General features: G+C 37.5%; 1 protein-coding gene across 11 annotated transcripts in view; it reads right to left on the reverse strand.

Annotated features, from left to right (window-relative positions):
* The window catches only part of ANK2 (ankyrin 2), a 629,932-nt gene that overhangs the window by 95,702 nt on the left and 506,972 nt on the right, over positions 1-27,258 (reverse strand). For all 11 annotated transcript variants that reach the window (XM_087437715.1, XM_087437712.1, XM_087437714.1 and 8 more), the window contains 10 exons: positions 24,942-25,139; positions 22,656-22,754; positions 22,394-22,492; positions 17,160-17,258; positions 11,416-11,613; positions 8,355-8,453; positions 7,708-7,806; positions 3,622-3,819; positions 1,021-1,119; positions 218-316 (listed from right to left, as the gene is read on the reverse strand). In XM_087437715.1, coding sequence (XP_087293841.1) covers positions 218-316; positions 1,021-1,119; positions 3,622-3,819; positions 7,708-7,806; positions 8,355-8,453; positions 11,416-11,613; positions 17,160-17,258; positions 22,394-22,492; positions 22,656-22,754; positions 24,942-25,139 — 1,287 coding nt within the window. The remainder of the gene's footprint in view (positions 1-217; positions 317-1,020; positions 1,120-3,621; positions 3,820-7,707; positions 7,807-8,354; positions 8,454-11,415; positions 11,614-17,159; positions 17,259-22,393; positions 22,493-22,655; positions 22,755-24,941; positions 25,140-27,258) is intronic.

Here is a 27,258-nt window from a genome sequence, read left to right on the forward strand (position 1 = left end):
GTAGTAGAAGTAGTTCTGAAGTTAACCTACATGGCTGTCAAAGGTAATGAGAATGAAAATCTCAAACAATTGTACGAGTCAACATCACTTATTCAAAATCGCTTTAGAAGAACTAAAAAGAAAAAAAATACATTTGCAGCTATGGTGAGCTAGCAAAGTGTGCGTATGCCTGAACCTTTTTGTGTATGGCAAATGAAAATGAGTACGTATATTTTACCTTGGTTTTTGCGTTGACATTTGCTCCCTGTTTCAGAAGAAAGTTGACCATTTTCACATTTCCATAGTGACAGGCCACAATTAAAGGAGTGTAACCAAGCTATAAATAATAATAAACAAATAAATTACTGCTCTTGTGGTTAGTACTCAGAGGAGAGGGATTAGGCAGACTTTCAGTTATGGTAGGATGGGTAGAAATTCTATGTGATTGTACAAATATTACTTAGCAGATTATATATGCATCGCGTGGATACAAATATGGATAGGGGCAGAACCCTGAACACAAGGAACATAACACCAGCAAAGAAGATCAGACGTGTGTAACTTAATCTGACAAAGAGCTAAGAGAGAAGCACAAAAAACAGGACTTGAAAACAGGGAAGAGAGATTGAGTCTGATAGGAGGATCTGGAGGAGATGCATGAAAAATGTAGCTAAGGTGGGCTGGAAGAATTTAACGGCATAGAGAGGGAAAAGCCATTTCAAGACCAAGGGCATGCAGGCAAGCCGCTACAGGAATAAAACAGCAAGTCATCTAGATGAGCTGAAGCAATAAGGGAGGCAGGTAGACTTAACCTGCAAAACTGGAATTGTTTTGTAAAGGGTCCTGATACCATGCTCTCCATTTGGACTTGATTCCAGCAAAATTGGAGAACCATTATAGATTTGCGAGCAGGAGAGAGTTATCGTTAATTCAGAATGGACTTTTAAGGAGGGGGGACTTGGACTTGGGGTGACTGAATGGGGGCTACTAGGAATTATCCAAGTCAGAACCTGTCACAGTATTGAGAGCGACTCGCTTTACCTTCGTGTGAGCATCCTGGTCAGCCCCATTCTTGGTGAGAATATCAGCGACATTCACTTTGTCTTCCTGGGCTGCAAGGTGTAAGGATGAGAGTCCACTCTATAGAGAGAATGGAAGCAAAGGGGTATATTTGAAGAAGAAAATACATTGCATCCTCTATAATATCATGTCTTGAAAAAATGCTGGAAAATTCATAGCCTCCCCCCCGAAACTGCATCTTTTGATGGATCTTGGACTTTCTGTCCAAGATATATTCTCTAGGTTAATCAACACTTGCAGCAAATTACATTTTCTATATTGGGTACTTATATTATGATGTGAGACTTTAAAATAACTCAGCTAATAAGCTTCTAAACAACATTCATTTCAAACCCATCTGTGCCTCCTGCCGAATCTCTTTATTCACTTAAACTACTACTTCTACGTTATAACCACAGCATAATCTATGTTTTTATCAATAAAATATCATGTCAATGTAAAAAGTGTACAGAGTTATGGGAAATGAGTTTAAAGTAACTTTCTACAGCACCCAAAGATAGTATAATAAACACTAAATAAAAAGTAACCCCCTCATTTATATATAGCACCATAAATTGGTCAGTTTTATGTAAAATGGTTGGCATATATACATCAAGTAATTATTTTGATTAATTGAATATGTAATTAAAATACAGTTAAGAATTCATAAAAGATGAAAGCATAGAGAAAGGAGGAAACAAAATGGTTTATTCTGCCACAATCTGGCAGCCTCATTACATGTGCAAGTAGCTTCCATCAAGGAAAATTGAAATTTGAAGAATATCTTTAAAACCTAAATCATTTGTATGTTTAATAGGTGTCTTTTGAGTACCTTTCATATGCCAGGAAGTATTCTAGGCACTTGAATATATCAGTGAACTAATTCCAGATATGTATGTACCATTTTCATGAATTAAAAATAACACCATCAGAAGCATTGCTTGATCAATTTCATGAAACGTCCAGAATTTTCACTCTACTCAAAATTTTGCGTGATTTGTTTATGAATTTCTTGTGTTTATTTTCAAATGAAGATGTGTTTTTAATGGACAATAAACACTTACATGCCCCCTTCGTATACTGATGTTAAATGAGACAGTCTACCATTGGTTTCATGGTGAGAATATCCACAACAGGGTAAACGACCACCTGAATGTCATGATTTCAGTGGCCACAAGGAAATCTATGCCCAGACTTTAATGACTGTCTGGCTGATACACTGAATTTCACCATCAGGCTTCATCATGTTTATTCTTGTTAAAATGCAGATATCTTTTGGAGAGTTAACTCTATAATTAGCTCTCACTATACTTAAAAAAGGATCTCTGGGGAATTTGACAGAGGACAGAGAAGTGCATAAGGGCAAGGGATGTACTTGGACATTCTGAGTGAAAAAAACAGAATAGCACTCTAAAGACAGTCAAGACAACCTGTCTTTCTCACAGTTCTTTCTAAAGGACAGATGCTACATAACCTATTTACAAATGCTATTAAGACCAATTTACAATTGAGTCTCAAAAGCACTAATTAACTCAACAGTGAGATGTAGAAGACGTAGTATTTGTATACTTGTGGAAAATCCTAAGAAACTTTATTTTCACTAAACCCACACTATCTGTTACAAAAAGCATTAAGAGATCTAAATTGTGAGCTAACTTATAAATATAGGCTCCAATTTTTAGTTTCTCAGCAGCTGGCTCCAGTGGAGTATATATAAGCGTAAGATAGATAGATATAGATTAGATTAGATAGATAATAGATAGAGCTATAGATATATAGGTAGAGAGAGATATATAGAGACAGACATGTACTTGTAAAAATCTAAACATTTTTATACTTGAATAACATCTTTTTCCCCTATATCTCTGACTGTTATTCTCTTACAGTTAACATGCATGTCTACAAAGGCCATTTTCTGGAGAAAGACTGAAATGATAGAGATGCTATATTAAAAACATTGATTCTCTGACCACCACCACCACAACCACCCAAGCTAGGCTGAAGTTGGCCCAGAAATCTATATTTTATTGAGTTCCCTGCCCCCTCGCACAGATGACTCTGATGCTCAGCCAGGCTGGAGAATGAGTTGGGTAGTGGACATGGACCAACAGCTTATAAGCAGTTGTTTGGGGCAGACCCCAGATGAAACTGTCACCTGTCTCTCCCTCTGTCTCTGGAATTTGGAATTAGGACCAAGGGGTTCTACAGCAATCTGGACTGACTGCTTGAACTGCAGTGATGTTAACTCTTGGGAGCACCGGGGTAGCCTCTTTGATCACATACACAGAGAAGCAGAGAAAGCAGATCTACAGAGAGAGGTAAATGAAACTGACTTGCAGGGAAAAGTCAAGAGGCAAAAATGTAGCCATACAGGCAGGGAGTCCGTGAGCCTCTCGCTTCTCACTTCCTTGTAGTTTTCCAGTCCTCATAAGGCTTGACTCCTGTACTGTCCTTGAATTCTGTAAGATATCCTTATTACCTTTTAACACATCCCCCCTTTTTGTTCCAAGTTATCTTTGATTGGCTTCTGTTTACATTCGTCCAAAAGACTCTTGACTAAAACAAGAGGGAAAAACAGAATACCTTGGTTGACATGTGGATATTGGCTCCCTTATCCAGAAGCAAGGTGACCATATCTGTGTGCCCCTCCTGTGAGGCCAGATGGAGTGGCGTTACTCCTTGCTTTGTCACAATGTTAGTCTCTGCTCCATAGTTCAGGAGTGTGGAAGCTATCTGCATTTGATTCTTCTTGGCAGCAATATGTAAAGGAGTATAACCATTCTAAAATAAATAAGTAAAACATATACGTATATAATTGTAAGCTTAACAATTGCCCTAATATATATGTCTGAAGGAAATAAGAATCTCTAATCAGCAGAAAAGTTAAAAGTGGGTTTATAGTAAATCCAAATTCTTACCCATCACAAGTTTCCATCTAACAACATCCAAACCTTTGCAACCAATGTCACAAGGCACCCCATTCTACTATGAGACTGATATAAACACAAAAGCCCCAGAGCTTAAAATCTCCCCCTTATAGTATTGGTTCTCTCCTAAAGAGCAACATAAAATAAGCCAGATTCCTCTTCTACATGACCATCCTTTCAGTATGTGGAGATAGTTTTTGTATCTCCCTTTAGTCTCTTCTTTTCCAGGCTAAACTTCCCCATTCCTTCAACAATTCCTGACAGAAGCCCCATTTCTAGACCTCTCTCCAATAAAGATGACCTGTTCTGGATTGATCCTAGTTTGTCAATATTCCTCTTGAGTTGTACTACCTGGAACGGAATGCTATACTTCAGATATGGTTTTAATAGTACAGAATAAAGTGGAATTATTTCTATGGTCTTGTTATAACCCTCCGAGTATGTTCTGGTTGGACTCGACTCATTCGATAACTGTTTAGTAAGAACCCAGCATATGCCAGGAAGGATGTCAAGTGTGGGCACACCAAGGTGGACAACACACAACCCCTGTCTTTAAGAGGTTGCATTCTAGTGGAAAAGATATTAAACAGCAAAATTGACTTATATTAACCCCGCAGTCAATTAAAATCCTGAACCTCCCCTTTATCCCTACAAACTGCTGGCTCAAAGGTAGAAATATGAGGTGCCTAGTTTTCTGTGGGAGTTTGTGGAGAGAACCAGAGTAATTCATGCTTGGCTTACAAGAACCAAACTCTAGACCCCGTACTGAAATAAAAGAAAAAACAATCAAAACTGTGTAACAAGTCTGGAACCTATATTGTTTCCTTTTCTTTATCTAGTCTGGTAGAATTTTCCATGAAAAATCTATGATAGAAATTAAAAACAGTGGCTTTGCCATTAACTGTGACATGCTGAAGAGAAAGACGGCACAGAGACCAAGAGCTTCTTGTAAGACTATGATGAGAGGTCATTTTAGGTCATGTTATTTCCTGAAGTCTAACTGCATAGCGTACCAAAAAGTGAAAAGCGGTTTTGAGAATTTAAACAGTGCAGTCATAAGATCACGATCCTCCTCTACATTATCTACTCTGTCCCCATTTCTCCAAGCAAAAATAAGCATCTTTCAGTTCAGATAAATGATATTTCTCTTTAAGCTGTTGAGGAAATTCAGCAGCTATTCCTGAAAGTCTTTTCAGAGTCTGAGCTCTAGAACATTGCACTTGGACCATGGGCTCCTTGAAGAAAAGGGCACACAGATATTTGTGAGCCCTATAAGTTTAGGCATCTTTTTTTTTTTTGCTACATTGTGTTTTCTTCAGTCCCAAATTCCCCTATTCCTGCAGCACAGGCCCCACCAAGGGTAGGGAAAGTATCAGAGTAAACCTACCAAGGTGGGGTCAAGTCAGAGACTCATGTGGGGAAGGACAGGGATATTTTAACATAACAACATAAGAGATCATCAAAAAGTGTCAATTTTGGCAATATAAGATGTCTGACTGTCCAGTAGATACTTGATCTACAAGATCTGAAGAGTCCTCCTACTCCAAGTAGAGTAAAATTTTTTGGAATCAAATAACCAAAACCACCCCCCAATAAAGATGATGAAAAGCTTCTGGAATCTGGTAGAAAGAAGCAAAGAGATTCTAGGGTCCAAGGGACTGTGTGTGCTGTGCGTGTGTTTTTGGGGGGAATGCAGTGAATAGAGAATCGAAAGTGGAGAAGGGAGTGAGGGTCCAACCAACTGGAAGACTCTTGGAGTGGCCCCAGACTAGTGCTCATCGACAGGCTGGAGCAGATGAGTGGGAGACACTAGAGGAGCCTCCTGGTCATCTACCCCACTGTGAACTCTGGAGTAGAGGATTGCTCTGCCTTGTTTTCTGGACTTTATGTGTGTGCCTAAGAGTAAGGACCATACACTATAGAGGCTAGAGATCAAGACTACATTTGTCTCTTTAGGACGGGAATACACATTATTGTATAATTTAGGTCTTCTCACCCAAGTAGATTGAGAGTCCCTTGTGGGAGGAAAACATATGTTTTATTGTTTTTCTACAATCCTTTCTTGATACACAGTTAAGAGTTCAGATAAAGTGTTGTGTTGGGTATTGATCAAGTCTTTCATATCTATGTTAAGAATGGCCAACCTGGAAAGTTAATGAAAAAAAATACTGGCATGTTAAGTGAGCAGGTATTTTTTATTCCATCAAATAGTTGCTCAATCTTCATTCTTTCATCCACATGTATTGAAACCTACATAATACTGTACGCGACACCTCAGGGATATGCAAATGAATATGACATGATTACTGTCCTCAAGTAGTTTATAATCTAGTGGGAAGAAAGACATAAAATAAATGCAAAATTGATGAGATTACAGAAAAAAGGGTATAAAGGAGTAAGAATGATATATGCAATTATAAAAATTTGCCCTCTTCTTGTGATAAATATTTTATTGTAAGTTGTATATTTGTACCAATAAAATATGCATATATGTAGGTATATATAGGTAGATGTATATGTAGGTATGTGTACAAAGTTATACATACTTATAATATTTTATTATATATAACATATTTACATACAATATATATGGAATTATACAGAATATACTTTTACCTAGAGTATTCCACTTTGTTAAATATGTATAATATGTATGATTTAAATAGACATGTGAGTATACATATATATGTATATATTTCTATAATAGAAGCGGAATAATTCTCTCTCCACTGCTCTGGGACACAGTGGACCTAGTGGATAAGAGTGCTGGCTCTAAAGTCAGATTGCCTGAGGTCAAATCCTAGCTCTGTCACTTATTAGTCATGTGACTTCGGACAAACAAATTAACCTATTTAAATCTCACTTCTTCATCTGTAAAATAGAAATTATTATAATACCAATCTCATGGGATTATTAGAAGATTAAATGAGATATTGCATGTAAAGTGCTAGGCACAGTGTTTGCCACATAAATGGTAGTAGTTGCTTTATTACGGCATCTAATATAGCACGAATATTTTCCCACCATAATAAATATTTTTTCTTTCTAAATAAACCCTAATATGCTCTCAATATATGTTTGCTGAATGAATAAATAAAAGATGCAATGATGACCTTATGTATTATACAACACTGATATATATTTTCAGTGTAATGAGAAGGAAACTTAAACGGTGGGAAATGCCCTGTCCACGGGCACAAATCTTAGTTGGGGCTGTTTTAGAAGTTGGTGCTACATATACACCAAAAAGGCATTCCTAGGCTAGGAACCTAAAAGGATGTATGCTATAGTTAACATGGATGAAACATTTAAAAGGCAAAGAAACAAAGGGTCATTCACATAGCACAGTGAAAAATCTGAAGTCAAGGAATGAGTAACTGAACGGTATGTTATATCCTAACATGCTGTTCACAGGGGAGGAGAAACCTGCACTGCCTTTATTATATTTCATTTCTCAAATTTCATACTTCAATCTCTAAAGCACCAAGTGTTGGCAATAAGAGTGATCTCTACTGGTTCCTGGGCATCCCCTTAATGTCTGCTGACTTTTAAAAATCTTAAAAGGCTTTGTGGAAGCAACTGGTAGAAATACAAAGAAAGAAAAAAGATGTCAATACTAAACATAACTATTACTACGACTAGTTGCAGTTATATGATACCATCTGTTTAAAAACCAGTTCCCCTGTGCTGTGGGCTTATAGTTAACACCCTATGTCTGTAAATCCTTTTCTGGGGTCCTCACCTTGGCAGTGGCATGAGGGGAAGCACCCTTCTCCAGTAATAGCAGCGCCACCTTCTGGTTGTCATAATGAGCAGCAACATGGAGCGGGGTAAGGCCGTTCTGTAAAGGGTGTGTTTAAGTTGCAACATTAATCAATTAGCGTTAGCTGCCCTGAAGCTACAGGATGCATGGAAACTGATATCGATTAAGTCCATGTTAATTAATTAATACAGTCAATAGAAAAAAAAAGAATCAAAATAAACAAATACCTAATGATTTTCATATTAGAAACTTAACCAAAACTGAAAATGACTGGTGGAGCTTACAATTAGCACAGGGCATCCTGATGTCCACCATAAATACAGGTCTAAAATGCTATGTAAGAATTACTACATTAACAAAGCAGGGATTCTTCTTAATACAGAGAGGATCTGGGCCCTGCTGTGACAAGAAGACACATTTGAGGCCCAGCTCTAAACGCCTTTCGAATCCGTGTGTATGTGCACAGCTCACGGACAGACATCTCCATCGAGTCCATTTGGCTTAGTTTCATCAGTTACACTCATATTCCTTTCAGAAGAGTGAGAAAAATATCTTGAAAGACAGACTTCCAAAGCGTCCAACTTGCCTAAGTTATATACCTAACATGAATTACTGAAACCCTTTACCTTCCCTGCTGAATCGGCAGCAGCACGGCGTTGCAAGAGAAGTTTTGCCACATCCAGGCTTCCATACTTGGCTGCCACATGCAGCGGAGTAAAACCCTTCTGAAAATGTGAACAAAAGTAAAATGTAGTATTTATTTTTGTGACTCCTAACAAAATCGTTTTTATTTGTTAACAGGGTAAGCAAACTATGTTGATTCTCCATTTGGGGAAAATATTAGAAGCACTGAATCTGTTAGCCATAAACAAGGACTAGGATAAAGGATGAAATTCAACTTGCAAGCGTTTGGCTTGACAGACTAAACAAAAGAAATTTTATTTTAAGGCTTGGAGACTGAAATTTGACATTACAGGTTTGGGATTTATAAAAGCCATTAGTGTCAGTTAAATGGCCCCAATTCGTGAGTGGAAGAAAAAAAAACCAAAAAAGCCTTTTTCTTGCCTCCAAAATTAATAGGATTGAGACAATAGCTGCCTTCTCTCCAATCCTTCTCTTTCTTTCTACCCTTTTTATAATACCTGAATTGCAATTTTCTTCATTTAAGTTTTAGGATATTTCAGCAGCCATGGTAAAAAAAAAAAATTATTATTATTTGTGATTCAGTTGATTTGTATTTTCTGCAGAAATAGCAAGATAAATGGTCAGCAGAACAAAAAATACTCCCATGGAAAAGGACCTTTCATCCTGACTGTGACCCTCCTTCCCAGAAGCCCCACACAGTATAAAAGACCAATTCCTTTTGTAAAATACACTCTGTTTCTGGCGTGATGGTGAACTGATTAACACCAGACTTTTAAACATCTCGCAGCTTTAAAGCTTTTTTAAAGACTGCTCTCCTATACATTTGTATGTAAGATTCAACGTCTTGTGTGCCTAACTAACACCCCTCTCTGTAATTAGAGTGTGCTACAGATACAGCCAAGTCCCTGGCCTCGGATCTCAAGGATGGCACGGTTCCTACACCATGATCTCAAATCCATCCTCGTGGCCAGACAGTCTCGCCACATGCTCTTCTGGCCCTGCAGTGGGAGCAGGAGAATTCTAAAGCTGACCAGGGCCTGAAAAACACAGAGCAAATATGCCAGGGTGAGGTAGTCTGAGGTATGGCTTCTCCTCGGGACCATTTAAGCCCTTGTCATAACACAGAATATTCCCCAAGAAACAACATTGCCCTTGCACAGTGTCACCACACTAATGATTTTTAACTAAGACGTCATTTTTCTTTTTGCTTCTTTGTGAACATTTGGTACTAATAAGTCCTTGGAGGAGAGTGAATCTTCCGCTTTTGCCAAGTATGGGACACACATAGGAAGGATTTCCTCCTTCTTGCATTAGTCCATTTAAACCAGCACTTGGTGTTACTGCTCTCCTCCCTCCATTCAATGCACACAATGACTGAGGCAGCACTTGGGATGAAGGAGAGTTCTTTGACACAAACCACGTGGTGAAGAAGAAAAAATAAACTCCTTATCCTTGAAGTCCTGCTGGAATAGTGATCCAGCCCCTTTATAAATTTGGAAACTATTATTAGACAAAACTACATAGAATCTTACTGTAGAATCACAAAGTAGAGTTGGAAAGCATCTTTTGAGTCACACATCTTCCTTCTTCCCCTGTGTTAATCTCAACAGGATTTCATTTACTCGCAGATATTTATAAACACTTAAATAGCTTTAATGATGCTGAGTCAACTCTTCTTCAGAACCCAGGCAGTTCCACTGCTGAGCTCTTCTGCTCAATAGTTTCTTCCATTTTATTGCTCTAAGTGACTAGATATATTTTTTAAACCCTAAAAATCTTTAGAAGACAAGATACTATGTTTTATTCTCTATTTCTGTATTTTACGTATCTGAATTTCACTTATTGATCACTTTTATCTGCTGAGATAATCACCCAGTCTCTCTTGGGCTATTACTATTATTATGACTATTATTATTATTATATGTTTGTTGCTTAGTTTCTGATTTTTTAAAAGTAAAATCCTTTCAACTCTTTGGATTTCAGCATTTGAATAATTACTAATTTCTCACAGCATAACATTTTTTACAGCCACGGGCAACTAGATCAGCCGTAACTGTGGGTGGGCTGCTCCGACTGCTAAGAGAGCAGGTGCCACAACAGCACTGCGGTTCAGACTTGCAAATGTCCTTCTCCCCCAGGTACAGTATTTCTGTCTATTTGCCAGGAGCAAATTGAAAGTGTCTTTTTAATAATGTGAGTCACTGTTGTGACCGTGGGAATTATTTTGCCCTGTGAACCCTTCGCTTGTTCTAGGCTTCAACCAGTCTCATTTTCCTGCTGTTCTGCACTAGTCCAGGTTCTCTTGCTCCACTTAACTGAGCGCGTTCACGTTTCCTTCTAAGTCACACCCAAATAGTGAATTTCAAATAAAATGTATCCAGTGAAGAAAAAATTACTCTGCCCTAGCATGAAACTTTGAACATAAATAAAATTCAGGCTGGTGTGTATCCTTGGTTAGATGATGGTAACAACGAATAAAGTGTGACTCTCCAGCTCAGCTCTGTGTAGACACTGTAAATACCAAGGCAAGAGTGTGGCTGGTAAAAATTAGAGAGTAGAATGGGGTAGCTGATACCAGGGTTGGGAAAATGCAAGATTAAGTACAGCGAACTTCTAGATAGTACTAAAACTCTTAACAAATACAGTTTTGCCAATTTAATGCATATTTCTTCTCCTCAGTAATGCCAGTTCAAGGCATTTGGGAATCTCATTTTTGTCCTCTTGGGAGGTTTTATAATGGAAAGGAAAGAGAAAGTAGCCCTTGCTTTCTGGAAACATCTCAGTTAAAGCACTAGATACCTGTACTAGAAACAACACTGGCATTAATTAGAAGAATGGAATCCAGCACTCTTTATTGAATTATATGGAATCTCACAATCCCCTCTGATCATTTAGAAAATGAATCTACAATATTCAGAGAGAAAGAAGTCAGTCAGAGGCCTAAAGGAGAGGTACCCTTCTTGATGCTCTGTGTAGTAGAGCAGAGGGGCCCTGACTTAGGATTCTTTTTGGTCCATGCTGCCATGAAGCCATTCTCCTTACCTTGGTAGCTACGGAATGGGCTGCTCCTGCTTCCAGGAGGACTGACGCCACATCCACCTGGCCTTCCCTGGCAGAGATGTGCAGTGGTGTGTACCCATTTGTGGTGGCCGCATCTGGATGAGCCATATGTTGTAGGAGCAGCTGCACAATTTCTGTCTTACCCAGGCGAGAGGCAATATGCAAAGGCGTCTGTTCCTCCTACAACTCAAGTCAAGTGAAAAGTGAGTGCCAGGACAGACCCAACTTCACTGCCAATATATTGCACTCAGCTGTTCCATGACGTCTTCTGGGCATCTCTGGGAACCCCTATCCAAAAGGAAATCATTACTACTCTGACCACAATTTATCTTATACTTTGCTACAAAGGTGACCTGTTTGGTCACAAAATCTTCCTCAGATTTTTTAAAAGTATGTACTTCCATGAACTTGGTCATTGTTTTCTGGGCACACCAAAATGTTTCTCAACTCATTACGGCTTCAGCTCTCACTTATGTTTAAATATAAACCAACTCATGGTTCTGAATAAGAAAGAAATCTAGTCCAGAATTCCTAGGACCTAGATTTTCATCCAAAGCTTTCATTAAGAGCCAGTATTTATTCTGGGAACTGTATCAAGAGAAAAGCATGAGAAATGCTGGGAAAACCTTGTTCTGACTCCACTCAGAGAGCCAAGGATACAAATACCCGTCATCTTCCTCCAGGAGAGACTGTGGATAAAGAAGATATTATAAGCTGATTTAAAAAGATGTTGTTCCAGGAAACGTTGCACATGAGTCTGGGACTTGCATCCAGGGCTTCAAAGATGAAACAGAACTCTGGTAAGAAGCAAATGGGGTTCACTAGTTGCCAAGTGCTTTTCATTTAAAAACACAGAGAGGATATAGCTGGTATAAGAGACAGGAAGGACACGTTTGAGGAGGCTCAAGAGATCACCTGACTCTAATGTGTAGTCAGGAAAATGTTTTCAGTGTCAAGAGAACCAGGCAAACCATCTCTTGTAAAAAGAAAATTGTGTGGAACCTAAGTGATGAAAGAGTTATATCCTCACAATCTGCCCAAGGGCATATGTCATAGTAAAACTGAGGAAGGAAAAGCTGGGCCAGCTTCTGGGGCTAAGAATGAAGGGAGAAAACATATAACAGAAGAGGGAAGAGCTGTTCAAATAAATGCAGAATTTTAAAGTTATAGGAAAGAAAAAGTATTAGGAGGGAGCTACAGGAAGAGATGAAATAGCATTGTATGAATTTCAGGGTGGTGAGGTGTAAATAAATAATAATAATACAATTATTTTAGTAATAGAATTGGAATTTTATAAAAACTTGCAATTTATAAACTTCTCTCATGTATGATGCATACTTGATCTTATCCTTATAATAGACCTGAAAGGAAGGCATAAAATGTATTATTAGACAATTTTCCAGAGAAGAGAGATTAAGCAGAATTAAATGCGTTCTCCAGGATTGTCCAAAGTCGCTCAGCTCTGAAAACAGGACTTGAATTCAGGTATTAGATACTCAAGACACTTATTTGCCTAAACACTCTACAGAAATAGCCACAATGAAATGGCCACTAAGAAAACTAATAGGACAAGGTGACTCTCAATCGGAAAGAAGACTGAGAACACTTTAGGAGACACAACTTTCTCTGAAATACAGAGGACAAAATAGGGGAACAGGGGAATTACAGTTACAAAGATAAATGGATATCAAAACAAACAGACAACAACAGCAATTAAAACACCAAAGAACTTGAGAATAGCTGTTGTGAACATCTGTTGTTTCTGGGTCTCCCTTCTTGGACTTCTGCCTGGCAGAATTCGATGGAGGTGGGTATTACAAGTAACACTCGAAAATGTGTTTTCAACGAGTGACAGGGAGAGTTGGGGCAATCATGACCCCTTAATCCATAGCTGAGAAGTGGCAATCTCACTACTGATGGCAGCCAAGTAATTATTTAAATTATCAACTACTGTCCCTTGGTTCTTAGACCAAGGAGCATTACTTGTTTAAAAGGAAAAAAATTAAGAAATAAGCTGTCTTGCCCATTTCCTTCAACTTTTGGTACAATCTTATCTGAAAGTGGAAAAGAGAAGAACATACAAATTTGGTAAGAAAGTCTTTCCACCTGTAACCAGAGACATAAGATCTTTTGAAGTTTGGGTAATTATTTCTCTGTTGAATTCCAAAAGTTGAATTTGCTGCCCCAAGCTAAAGCTAAGTCAAGAGAAGCAAAGAATTGGGAAAGCACACAAGATAATATTCATGAGAAGAGCTAAAAAAAAGTGGCAGGCAGCTTGATCTCCTAGACCTCTTCCAAATATAAGGGGCAATAATTCCCTCATCATAAAGTATCATTGACCGTGGTACAGCCTGGAGCAGGGAGAGCTCTGCCTGAGACCACAGGCTACTGTTTTACTTTGCTCCAAGAGAATCAAAATTAGGGAGACTTGCTGAGCCCCAACTCCTTTTACCAAGAGACAGAAATAGCAATGACTGGGACAGAGTTCAAAGATTTGATAAAATGTCTGCTATTAGTTCCTAGCTAATAGGATTCCCAGGAACCAAATCTACTGGCAACTAACTAAAGTTTTGCATGAGTTAAGTTTCAAGTGAGTGTAAGCCGAGGGGCCCTGTGATTGCTCAGTCTCTAAAGCAAATGCCAGACCTCCATATTGTGCCAACAGAATGTGGGCACCTGGAGCAGGAGAGCTCCCAGGAGGGCAGGTCTTGGCCCTCACTTATGTCCATGGAGGACACTGGACAAGGAAGGACCTTCCTGAGAGCAGGGTCTGGGGGCAAGCACACTGGCTGACCCAAGAATTTATGCTCCTGCAGCCCCGGCTCTCCAGTCTGTCTAGCAAAGGATTTCTTATGCTCTTGACTGGTGAATAAAGTAAGCTGCTTGCACTTTTTAAATGAGAGATATTATTGTGATTATATGATTTTTTTCATTATATATTGGGAGTAGGCAAAAATATGACTTAGCCTCGTGATTATATAACCATGAGGTATTATTTCTAAACCCAAGGGAGAAGAATGCAGACTACCAGAGATCTCAACCTTGGAGCTCACTGTAGTAACTGGGCATAATTTGTGACTGTCTCCCCTCTGGGCGAGAGTGAATAGTAGAGCAGTGATGTTAGGTTAAAAGGGAGTTTTCAGGAGTGTATCACGTGTGGACGTGTGCTGGGAGACCAAGAGCCAAAAGAGAGCAGATAGGTGTTCGTTTTCTGCCCAGTGGCCCCTACACACTTCTTCTGGGAACAGCCTTCCCTCCTTTGGGGGAAGTGAACATCCCAGACTCCATGCGGCTCTAGAGGGGCTGCCAGTCATCTCACCTCACCTCACCTCACCTCATGAAGGGGCCACATGAATGGACACGGAGCCCAGGACTGATATTATATCCTGGCCATAGTGATCAGCTCAGGCAGGGAATGTGACTAATTAGAATTCAGTTGTTTGGATGAAAGAGAGAAGGGCTCTCTTTACATCTGAAATAGGAGATAATGCTATGGTGGTTTCTCCTGTCCACAGTCAGAGGATGCTCTAGGGAAGGGGTTTCAGCCTCTTAGAATTGGTGGTAGAGCTGAAAAAACAGACAAACAAAGGATGACACGAAATGTGATTTTTAAATAAGGAGGAATAAAAAATTGAGATGCTTATGTATGTATGTAGACCATGAGACTAAATGTAGTTGCAAAAGAGAAGTAAAACAATAGAATTGATGGAATTCATGTGTAATAAATAAATAAAGGTTACGATATTTCAAAGGAAAGAGTCTGTAGCCAGTCGTGTTTTTGAGGAAGGAGTTTCAGACGGTATCCAAAAAGGTGTAAGGTGATAATAATAAGTTAAATCAATAACATAAAAAAATTGGCAGAAAATGAGAAAATTTCCATTAAAAATAGAATAAATTAAAATTTGAATATTGAAAAATATTAGGCAGTTTTATTTTGAGAAAGAAATGGGAAGCCCTTTTATTATTAAGTGTGGATTACAAAATATTTACCAGGATCATTATCACAATTTCTGGTAAAAATAGTGAAGTTCATGATATTCAGATACACTGATTGACCATAAAATTTTCTTTTTAAATAGCTGAATGCCAGGTCACCTTGAAAGGAAACAAGAATGGGCAGAGCACAGAGGATTTTTAGGGCAGTGGAACTACTCTGTATGATACTATAATGGTGGATACACGTCATTATACATTTGTCCAAGACCATAAAATGCACGCCAAGAGTGAAGCCTAATATAAACTATGGACTTTGGGGAATTACGATGTGTCAATGTAGGTTCATTAGTCATAACAAATATACCGTACTGTGAGGAATGCTGATGATGGAGGAGGCTGTGTATGTGTGGGGCCAGGGGGCATATGGGAACTTTCTGTACCTTCCTCTCAATTTTGCTCTGAACCTAAAACTGCTCTAAAAAAATAAAATCTCTAAGAAAAAAAAAGAGAGAAACAAGAAAAATACCAAGGCAGGGAAGAATACAGTTTGAATAATAAAAGCTCTAAATATATAAGAACATAAAATGCCAGTGATGATTATCAAAGAACATAAATTACACTACTTGTGCAAGGGGGAAAGGCAGATAAAATCTAAAAACACAAGAGTAACGTCAAGGCTGCCCATGTATCACTGGATTCTGCATGAAGTTCTGTGGAAAAAATGCTATAAAATTCATAAAGCCAAACAATGTTGAGCAAGTCTGGAGTGGAGTTTCAAGGTTTCTGAGTCCAACCTTCAAATTGTAATGATAAAGACCTGGAAGTAAAATGACTGGCCTGAAATGACAATTTGTATGACTCCAGACGAATGGTTTCATTCCAGTACAACACTGTTTCTAAAACAAAATCACAATGGTATACTCGAGCTGAAGTGAGTTCTAGCTTAGGTATATCAAATATTGAAGAAGAGAAAGTGTTTAAATACTCCATAAGAATTCCAAAGATGCTGGTGGAAAAGTTAATGGAACACGTGGAAAAGGATGTAGAAGATACAGTACTTTAATACAAAATTATTGGTATATTTGGCGTAAGGGAAGAAGGTGTAGAAAGAAACTGGAAAGTGAAGTTTAAAAGAAAAGAAGAAAAAAATCAACCTGTGGGGGAATTAGAAGCAATTAGAAACAGAAATCCAATCAAGCCATCTCCTGGGCCCAAATGCTTCTATTTTGGAATAATGGAAGTACAGAGTGTCTAAATATGTAAAATCAGATAAGAAGAAAAGTAGAAATCATTACAGAAAAGAGGAAAGTGAAGCAGATGAAGGGAAAACATTAAAACTTAGAGTACAATTTGTTTTTAAGTAATTAGTAAGGAATGTCTGTGGAAATTTGATTGGCGGTGGTAAGAAATGAATGTATAGTATCGATATAATATCTATAGTATCGATATAATATCTATATAATATAGGTAAAATTTGAAAATTCATGAAAATAAAAAGATACACGTGAAAGTGCTTTTATAAGTAAAAAATTATTAAAATCTTAGTCAATGTTGTATTTCTTAGACACTAAACTGTATATATTTTCAAACGTTAATGTTTCTGAAATTGGGGTGAAATTTTCCATTCTGTATATTTACCGTACCGTTTCTTTTTTGCCTGAAAAACTGTTATTGACTTGAGGCTTTCACTTACGTTCCCTGGCATTTCCATATCAAGGAAATGAAGATAGCACCCCCTCGTAAAGATGGAACTCATGCACGCATGGAAGGGACCCGAGCACCAGACCTACCCTGGCTCTGGCATCGACAAGGGCGCCGTTTCTCAGCAGGCACCGGACCACTTCCACCTGCCCCGCCCGGGCCGCCATGTGCAGTGCGGTCTCCCCACGCTGCCGGGAGACAAAGATCGTTGAATCGTAAGTAAACCCACTGCTCTGGATGGTCAAGAATAAAAATGTGCCTTTTTGTGAAATTCAGCACTATATCCAAAGGTTTAAGAAATCTATGAAAAGGCATAATTATTGAGTCTGGAAAAATACAGTTTTGTATCTTCTCTGTCCTCATTAGGATAAAACAAATGTTTTTAAATTTTTTTCAGTCCATGACAAACCAGTGAACTTACCCAAACATCCAGGATCCCCTGAGGTTTAACCTCACAGTCAACCTCACATAACCTGCATCGTATTTGGTGATATAAAGTTATCTTTTATCCTTCAAACCTAAAATCTGTCATTGTCACACTTAACTATGTGCTTACAGCTTGATCCCATTTTAATGAGAAACTCTAGATGCTGAAGATCAAGTCAACACGGTGCAAACAAATCACATCATTGGTACCATACAAAAGTCATTCCTTTCCAGAAATCAAAATTTACTGCTGAAGTAAACTACTATTTTACATCTGATTTGTCTTTGTGTTATGAGACTAGACAATGACTATTCATACAAAAAATCCGATTTGCCCAGGAGGTCCCCTATTTATTATTAATGAGCATATTTAATATAGACAGTTATTTGAGAGAACTACTAAGAGATGAGAAAAGCAACTATTAACAGTGTCATGTGCTGAGGTCACTCTTCAAGGATCTTCGTGCCACATCCAGGTATGACATACTTGTCAGGAAATGGTAGCTTAAGCTGTAGCATGAACGATGATGGTTAGATACAAGAGAATTTTCTCCTTGGGAAGCCTGTTAATGACTGCCTCTAAGATAGAGGGTTTTGTTTTTGTTTTTTTTTATCAGCATATTTTAAAACCACATGTAGTTCTGAAGAAGGCAGAGGTTCATTCTTTCAAACAATATTGCAGTTAAAAGGAACAAGTTACTGGAATAGATGTTATTGCTTTTAGTCACCACAACTATTCTAGAAAATAAGGCTGATTTCAACCAAGTAAACCATTCCAAATAAACTAAATTATCTTAAAGTTGGTTGTGGTAATTGGATAATCCTGACAAATTCCAGTGAACAATTTCTTCTGATTCCTTGCACAACAAACCCTTAAATCTAGAAGATTTAAGATGAACTTTAGTTTGGTACATAGCTCACAGTTCATTTTTTCCCAGTATTCAGAGACTCATTCCTTATGAAGTTATGAGAAATTCATTTCAAATGATTTCATTTTGAAAGCATTAAACTGGACATCTACTCTAAATTTCTCTTTTTTGTTGATGATTCATTTATCCTCTAATAGCCTTCTTTTCTGATGACATATTTTGACTTTGGAAAGTAAATGTATCTGGAGTATGTTGTTTAATAAAATAACATATTATTGGAATAGCAATATTCGTCTTCAGACTTTCGATGTATGGCAAGATTTTTCCTCTGTGGACAACCATGATTCCTAACTTGTTTTCTATGTCACTTAAAACCTGCCTCTAAATAGACGAAGCTAAGATCTTCTAACTATTAAAAAAAACACAAAAAACCCCTCATCTTTACTCATTTTTAAGTCTTATAAAATTATAGAAGTTTTACTAATTTTGATAGAAATAAAGACAAAAATAAATTTCCCTACAAGAAGTTAAGTCAAAGAAGCCTCGGGAGTACCTACTCATTGATGAATTTATATATTTACTTTACAAGCCAGCTTTATTAATAAGGGGTTTTCAAAATGTAAAGTGTTTCCATTAATAGTTTTAATATTTCCAATACCCTTATTTTATATTTAAATAAGTTATTTTTATGGTGTTTACACAGTTGAAATTGATGAGTTAGATATAAAACCTAATCTAAAGTATTAAACATTATATTCAAAGAAAAGTTATATATACACACATAGTCTCTTGACCTTAAAACAATGGTCTTGTTGAATTCTTATTTAATGGCTCTGGGGTAATCGACTTTTATTGTAAATTGCCCTTACTCTTTTATATTTATATTACCCTTATTTATACAGAAATATAAATAAGAAAATGAAAGAAGGTAAATATTATTTTAATCAATAACTTCCATTTCTTGATTGTTGGGCGCCTCATCTTATTCAACACCCTTGTTTTCCTTATCTTAAGCTAATTAACTTTAAGGATTGGGGAAATCCTTAAACATAATATGAAGTGTGAACTTAGCCATGAATCCATTGATTTGCTATAAGAAGAGAAACTTTGGTAATACCCACACTGTACTCTGGATAGTCCCCAAAGTGCTTGGTTTTCTACTCCCATGGTTGTCAATAAATACTTTGGATTATGCATGTATTACAACTGGCAGTTTAGCTTTCTAGGTTTTAAAGTACATTTGTGAGCTCTCTGGAAAGGGAACTTTGCAATAATAATATCTGCACATGATTGAGTTATTGGTACACCTTACACTTGGAGTGAACTTTGAGACAAAAACAAGACTGGCAAGAGAATGGGTATGCTCATGTCCAAAGCAGGTACTAAGTTTCATGCCCCTCTTCTCAGTTGTTAAAACTGACTCTGCCAACAGATACATTGACTTCCACTTTGGCTGCATCAGTTGGAAAGCATCAAAGCACAACAGACAGCATTGCATTCAAAAATGCAACATGATTTCAGGCAACACACAAAGGCTCCAAGGGTGGGGTACTTTGGGGTCAGGAAATGCCCAACTCTGACACAGCAAGCAGGCAGTTGTATTCACACGGTCTCTTAATCAACCTGCAAAGAGTTTTGGATCCAGATGCTATTTCCTCATGTTTTGAGAATACACAAGTTCACAGGCATCCCACTGCTAGAGAAAGTTGTATTCCTCTAAATGTAGGGTTGCCAGATTGAGCAAATTAAAATACAGGATGGCCAGTTAAATTTGAATTCCAGACAAACAGCTAATAATTATTTTAGTATAAGTATGTCTCAACTAATTACATAGGATATACTTATACTAAAAACAATTATTCATTGTTTATCTGAAACTGAAATTTAACTGGGAGTCCTGTATTTTATATGGCAACCCTATATATATGGTGTTTGCTTCCTGAAGGATACATCATACAAAAATAAAAATAAACAAACAAAAACAACTAGGAAACATGTTGAGGAGAGGATTACAGTGGCAGGTGCCTCTCAAGTCTTTGTCTGGAGGGGGCTGAAGGGAAAGAGTATGTAATGGACAAATGAGAAGATTAAACGAAATGAAGAACTTATATGACCAACTGGTAGAAGTTACAGTTTAGTAGAGCAATTGCCAAATTTGGGAGTCTTAAAGAGCCTAAAGGATGTCAACATTTTTAGTGTTTTAATTAATGTTTTATTTATTCTTATTTCAAAATCTACATGCAGCCTATATAACATTTTATTATTTTTTTTTTTTGCAGAGGGAAGCATATCAATATGGAGTAAATTCATAACCATCAAATGATTTGGAATTGGTCAGTTAAGAAGGAAATTAAGAGTAGCCACAGAATCATACAACCATTTCATGTGTATTTTCTTTGATGATTTTGAAAACAATCTCCCCTCAGAAAGACTACCCTAGGGGATTTCAATCAGTCATTGCATAGAATATACTTGTATATGTTATTATTATAACATGGTAACATAATTTAACATAGTATCACCATTGCTTCTGTGATCCTGTAGGCATTGAAATGCAAATAAGGAAAATATAGTACAGTAGGAAAGCATACAGAGTACCAGTACAAAAGTTACTGGTTTGTACAGATTTCAATTCAAAGATGGGTGGTGGTGATCTCTGAACAGAAAAAGGATGATGATTTTTTTTAAGTTCTAAGAAGTGACTAGAAATTAAACTCAAATTGGCATGTTGTAAAATCACTCTTATCCTTAATGGAGTAATTAAAGATTAGCATACAATACTATTACTTTAGGACCAATAAGCTATAATTAGGGAAACTTACAAACATAGACTATATTTCTATTCTTTAATGGTTTTATGCTCTAATTGTGATTAATATGAATAGAGAGTATTAAATAATATTTAAAATCAAATAAATTTATTTCACATGGATTTTGTCCATGCATCAGAAACTTCAGCATAGAAACTGCGTGTAAAATACAAAGAAATGAGAATATGAGAGGGAATACAAATAAAAAGTGAAATTGAACATTCTGTTACACAACTCAAATGGAATGAGATACCAAAAATTAGCAACAATAGTCAATCAATTGCTTTTGAAAATATGATTCATTTTAATAATGTTTATTTGGGGAGAGTTATTCTGTTGCATACTTTTAAAAAATCTCAATATTCCAATGGTCTCTGTTGAGCTTCAAATACATGACTGCATCTTGTGCAGAGCAAGTTCTCTAGCTCAGGAGAAAATTTGCATTTAATGATCAAAGTTTAAAGGGGCAGACTCCAAGGAAATGAGAGAAATATAAAGGAATTGGAAGTAAAAATCCTAATCTAGATTAAGTAGAAGAATTCTGGGATATCCAGTATTTATTGGCAGAATGAAAGTTGTCTGGAGACCAACATTCATTGCAGGATACATGAAAAAGTTGCAATGGTATAAGTATTTCAGGTAAGAGAGGACTCCACTCTAGCAAACAAAATCAAATCAAAATGAAAAATCAGTGTAAGGTTAGAAAATGAAAAATCCATGTAATTGAAGGAAGGAGAATTTGATATCAAGTAAAAATTCCTAATATTGGTCTATCTCTGGTTAATCATTTGATATGATTGATTATGGTACTGACTTGATATTTTAACCAAAATTACCTGGAATAAAATTCACTCAAGCAACTAGAGGGAGCCCTGAAGATTTTATTCCAACCAGTCATTCATTTATGTTCAGAGGAACTTTTAAAGTGTATTTTGTTTTAATAAATGTATTTAAGATGCATGTTCAATCCATGTGCACCAGGAAGCTAAAACGGTCGTGCTCCACAGCGTCCCTTTTACGTTCTAACACACTTCTTATCCTACTGAGTTTCTTCTCCACGAAGTTCTAGCAGTTACTTCAATAATGTTATCACGGGCTCTCTCCTAGAAGCTCGGCCACTGGCTCTGATGACATGCACACACGCCCCTGCACACTCCCACACTTGCTTCTCCTCTCACTCTCTCTCCCTGCGGTTATTCTGACCCCAGCCATACTCACAATGTTAGTGACATCTGGAGAGGCTCCGTTCTGCAGCAGAAGGAGGACAATGTTCAAGTGGCCCATGAAGGCAGCCACATGTATTGGTGTGAGGCCAGACTGCGGAACAAAGCAACAGCAGTTTTACTCCTCTGCACGATGGGGGCTTTGGGCTTCTTCAGATAGATACAACTTGAGTGAAGAGGACAGAAGATGGGTGAAAGGAAGGGAAAGGAGGAGTAAGAGAAGGAATGTTTCGTGACAAGCTGAAACATTTTTCTACCTCTGTGATAGCCTGGATTGAAGCCCCATATTTCACCAGCAGTTCCATGACTTTGATGCGGTTTTTCTTGCAGGCAATGTGCAGTGGAGTAAAACCGTTCTGTGCAAAAGACAATCAAGTTAGTTGAAGACATGCAGAAACGATTCTCACACAACTCCATGCTGGCGCATTGCAGGCAATAATGTTACATCGTCACGCAATGTTACCATTTCTTCAAATGCTGTGGGTGTTGGAATTTGGATAGAAAAGTGGTGGTGTGTCCCTGTAGGCAGCAAACTTTGCTTATATATGGTAGACCTGCATATAATTCTGCTTGGGGGGTTACTCTTTAAAGAAGGGGTCTACTCTTTAAAGAAGGAAAAATAGAGGGGTGACTATACTTTAAAAGTTCTAAGATGTTTTAAAGTATACATATTGGTCAGGTTATGAAATGGCTAGAAGACGTGTCCAAGATAAGCATATATTTTTCTGATGAAGGGCCATTTCTTAGAGCATAAGAAAAGTTTATCTGTTTTACTTCAAAAATCTAACAACATGACTGCCTCTGTAATAAAAATTTCAATTTTGCTACCATTTTCTTCAGGGAGAAGGTGTTTCAAATTAGCAGAAATCATTATTTATGTTGATAATTTTTTATATCCAAAAGTTATATGTCATATATTAAAAACTTTTTATAAGGGGTTGTATATTAGCAGAAATCATTATGTTGATAATAATTTATATCCAAAAGTTATATTTCTTATATTAAAAATTTTTATAATAATTGCCAATTAGATACATTTTATTTTATAAAGAAATGATTATTAAGTTCCTGAATATTTTCAAGAAAAGTATGGAGAATTTCTGGAATAACAGGAGATAGCTCTCACAGGCAAAGCAAAGTGGAGAAGTTTTTAAGGCCCTTTCTAAGTTTCCAAGCTACGCTAACATGTAGGAATTGGGGGAAATTACTAAAAATTTGTTAAATAGCCCCATGTTTAATCCTATGTGTTATATTTAAATATTATATTTTTATGTGAAGAATGACCCCTATATAGAGAATGGTTATATCTATTCTGCCAGTTAACAAGTTTGCATGTCCCAACGGGGTCTGATCATCAGTCAGTATTTTTCTACACTAGCAGTTCTCAGGAAAGCATATGGTCTTACTTAACCTAATGACTCAATATCTTCGCAATGTTTGTTAAGTCGTTTCCCGTTTATGAGCTATGTGATAAGCCAGATATAAACAGCTACATGTATATGCAGTGCTTAAAGATTATAATTATTAGACTGTGATATTTTATAAGCTTACTGACCACTGCCCGATTGAAAATGATTATTTTCCTCCTTATGAGAAAATAAATATCCTCACATAATTGCACATAACTCTCACCTAATTTGCTTCCCAGGCAATTAGGAATAAGTTGATTCCAATGGAACATTTCTAATAAAAATAAGACATAATATTTGATAATTCTAACAACATTCTCACATCTTAAATATTGTCTGAAGACTAATTTAACAGACATAAACCATGTAAATATATAGGAAAAAAGGATTTGCTTTTAGTTCGGGAATTAGGAAGCAAGAGGCATAAATTAGTACATGCCTAATATTTCCAGTGATTATTGTTAGAATATCAGTGAAGCGAGGAAGATTTATTCAATACTAGACCTTGGGAGACAAAGAAGCTGCTCTAGGGACAGCCTCTTGCAGATCTGAGCAGTTCCTGCAATGGTTTCTGTAAAATGCTTCCGGAAGCAAGAAGACGCTAAGCATCACGCTTGTGTGAGCCCAGGGCTGGGTAATCAGGTCAATAGGGAGACTCTCCAAGTGCTGCTTCACAGCCTTCCATTTTAATGATGTTACATAGGCAAATCTACTTACCACTTTCAAACCCCCCCCCTTTTTTTTTCAAAAAGAGATTAATAAAGTTCAACTTTTTCACACTTTTATTCTGACTCTATATAGAGGTGTCTAGAACTTATTTTATAATTTCCTCTTTTTCAAGGTCTATTTTCCATTTAAAATTGCTTATCACTCCAGAGGTTTCATATCTATCAGCAGCTCGCTAGTTATGGAAATATTACCTTGGTGTTCTCTCAAATCTATCTTTGCTCACCAACATTTAATAGCAAACTGTGAAGGCATGAAGTAGGCAGGCAGCTGTGGAAGGTGACAAACTTAGCAGAATTAACTACACATCTGTAACCATACGTGGCTGGTGTCTGCACCATTGGTCAATCAATGTGGGTTTGCTCGTCTTAATCTATATTTAGTTAATGTGGACTGGGCCAAGTTTACCAGGGCTCTGGCGTTCGGATTGGCTCTCTTGTCCAGAAGGAGTTTGGTTACACGGTAGTGGCCACAGTGTGCAGCAACGTGGAGGGCCGTCAAGTAGTCTAGGGTGACATCATCAACGGGTGCCTTGTGCTGTAACAGGTGCTTCACACATTCCACGTGGTCCCCCTGTGCAGCCATGTGAAGCGGAGACAGCCCGTTCTGTGCATCAAAACAAAACAAAACCAAGTCCACATTTTAGTCATTACTTCCAGGGTCTGAAACACAACAACGTCAATTCTTGATCTCTGGCACAGTTGGTAGCAGGGGAAAAAATAATTTTTGTTTGACATCTAAATATATAGCAGATGATGTTTGGCATAAAGGGAAGCTAAGAGAATATTTAATTTCATACTTATGCTATTCTTAAGCAAAAAACAAATTAGTATGTCTTTCATGAATGAATACATAGTATATGTGGCAATTCAGTTGGATCTCACAATTATTAGGGCAATATTAGATATACAAAAACAAGTGATAGCTGATGCTTAAATTATCTGTATCCAATTCCATACACAGAAATCTATATTCAGTTCATCTCTCCGTATGAATTTCTTTACTTCTAAACAGAAGAGGAGGTGGATGAGGGAGGCGAAGGTGGGTGGATCAGGGAGAGAAGGGACTTTGATCATCTCCTAGATCCATGCTGCTCTGAAATTCTATGGTCCCTTTTTTCTAACATGAGACCTGAACTGGACTTGGAGAAAGCAGTCAGAAAGCTAGAAAAGCGTGAGGCAAATGTAGACCATGTGTCAATGACCTCCCAACTTTTAAATTTTGAGGATGATCTAAATTTATCATCATTGATACTGCCCCAAACAGCTTCAGCCTTAATTCTCAGAGAAGTTCACCAGCAGAAACACAAGATAGCAGGTCAATTCACTGATAATCATCAGTCTGGGTAAGATTCTCATTTGTTAAAGACAAATAAATAAGCTTACAGGAAAAAATATGTAAAATTAGGAAAGAAACTAAACTAGAAAACATTTGTCCATTAAACAGAGTGGACTATTGTCTTTTCTTAATAGTCAATGCAAACAGGTTTACTGGAAAATAATTGTTGACCAAGTATCCAGTTTAGCAGTCATTACATTCACAGAAGCAGAAACTGTGTTTGGAAAAGAAGCCGGAATAGGCCCAAGGCTGAATACTCTCAAGAAGGAAGGTGATTTCAACAATGAGGGGCAGCTAAAATCAAATATATCAAAATTTTACTTGTGGTGGTTTCTGGATGGGTATGTGATTTTAAAATTATTAATATATTTTTCTTTGTTTTTAAAACACTATTTATTCATAACTATTGCTTTTATACTTAGAAATCCATAAAATGAACTTAGCAAACAAGAGCAGGTTGATGAGAAGGTATTTATGCATTGGGGGAAGATAGCATAAAGAGCAAAGTGTAGAAAAAATTTAGGCCGTGGCCATGTTTGGACCGGTGTGTTGCATGTTTCTTTGATATTCTATCAATCTTTAATGCTGTTGTATCCACTTAAAGATTATGTAGAAAATAAAATCTTCACCATTTAATTCTTTGTTCATTTTACAAATATTAACTGAGTGCCTACTCAGCCCTGTTCAGGTGCTGAGGAGACAGCAGGGAACATGATGGCAGGAAGCCCCTGTCCTCAGGGAGCTTCCATCCTAGTGTGGTGGGCAGACAATTCAGAAAGAGCAAGATGAAAATGCACAGTACCTTAGAAGGCCATCAGTGTCAAGAAGAAAACCAAAGCATAGGATGGCCAAGGGAGATTGTGTACAGGCGCTCAGTTCTAGATAGGGTGGCCAGAATTGGCCTCACTGAGAAGGTGAGTTTTCATGAAAGACATGATGACAGTAAGAGAGCTCATGCTGTTGATTTGGGTGGAGAGCATTTGAGGTGGACGAGAAGCAAGTGCAAACATGTTATGTTGAGACCACAACTGGCATGACTCATTAACAGTAGAGAGGAGATTGTGGCTGAAGGCAAGTGATGAGGCGGGTGTATAAGGGGAGGAATTCAGAGGTAGGAGACACCCAAGTCAGAGCAGGGGCTTTGACTTTTACTCTGAGTGAGATGGGGTGCTGCTGGAGGGTTAGGACAATAAGATTACTCTGGCTGTTGTGTTGAGAATAGACTAAGGGGGTTAAGAGAGAAGAAGGGAGGCCAATTAGGGCCTCTCACAGTCATCCAGGTAAGACTGATGGCACTCTGGACCAAGGTGGTGGTAATGGGACTGTTGAGAAGTTGCTGACTTAGTCATATATTTTGAAGCAAGAGGTGGCAAGGCTTGGTGACAGG

Source organism: Ceratotherium simum, chromosome 12 (genome assembly GCF_057802395.1).
Source record: "Ceratotherium simum simum isolate JZ-2026a chromosome 12, ASM5780239v1, whole genome shotgun sequence".
NCBI classification, from domain to species: Eukaryota; Metazoa; Chordata; class Mammalia; order Perissodactyla; family Rhinocerotidae; genus Ceratotherium; species Ceratotherium simum.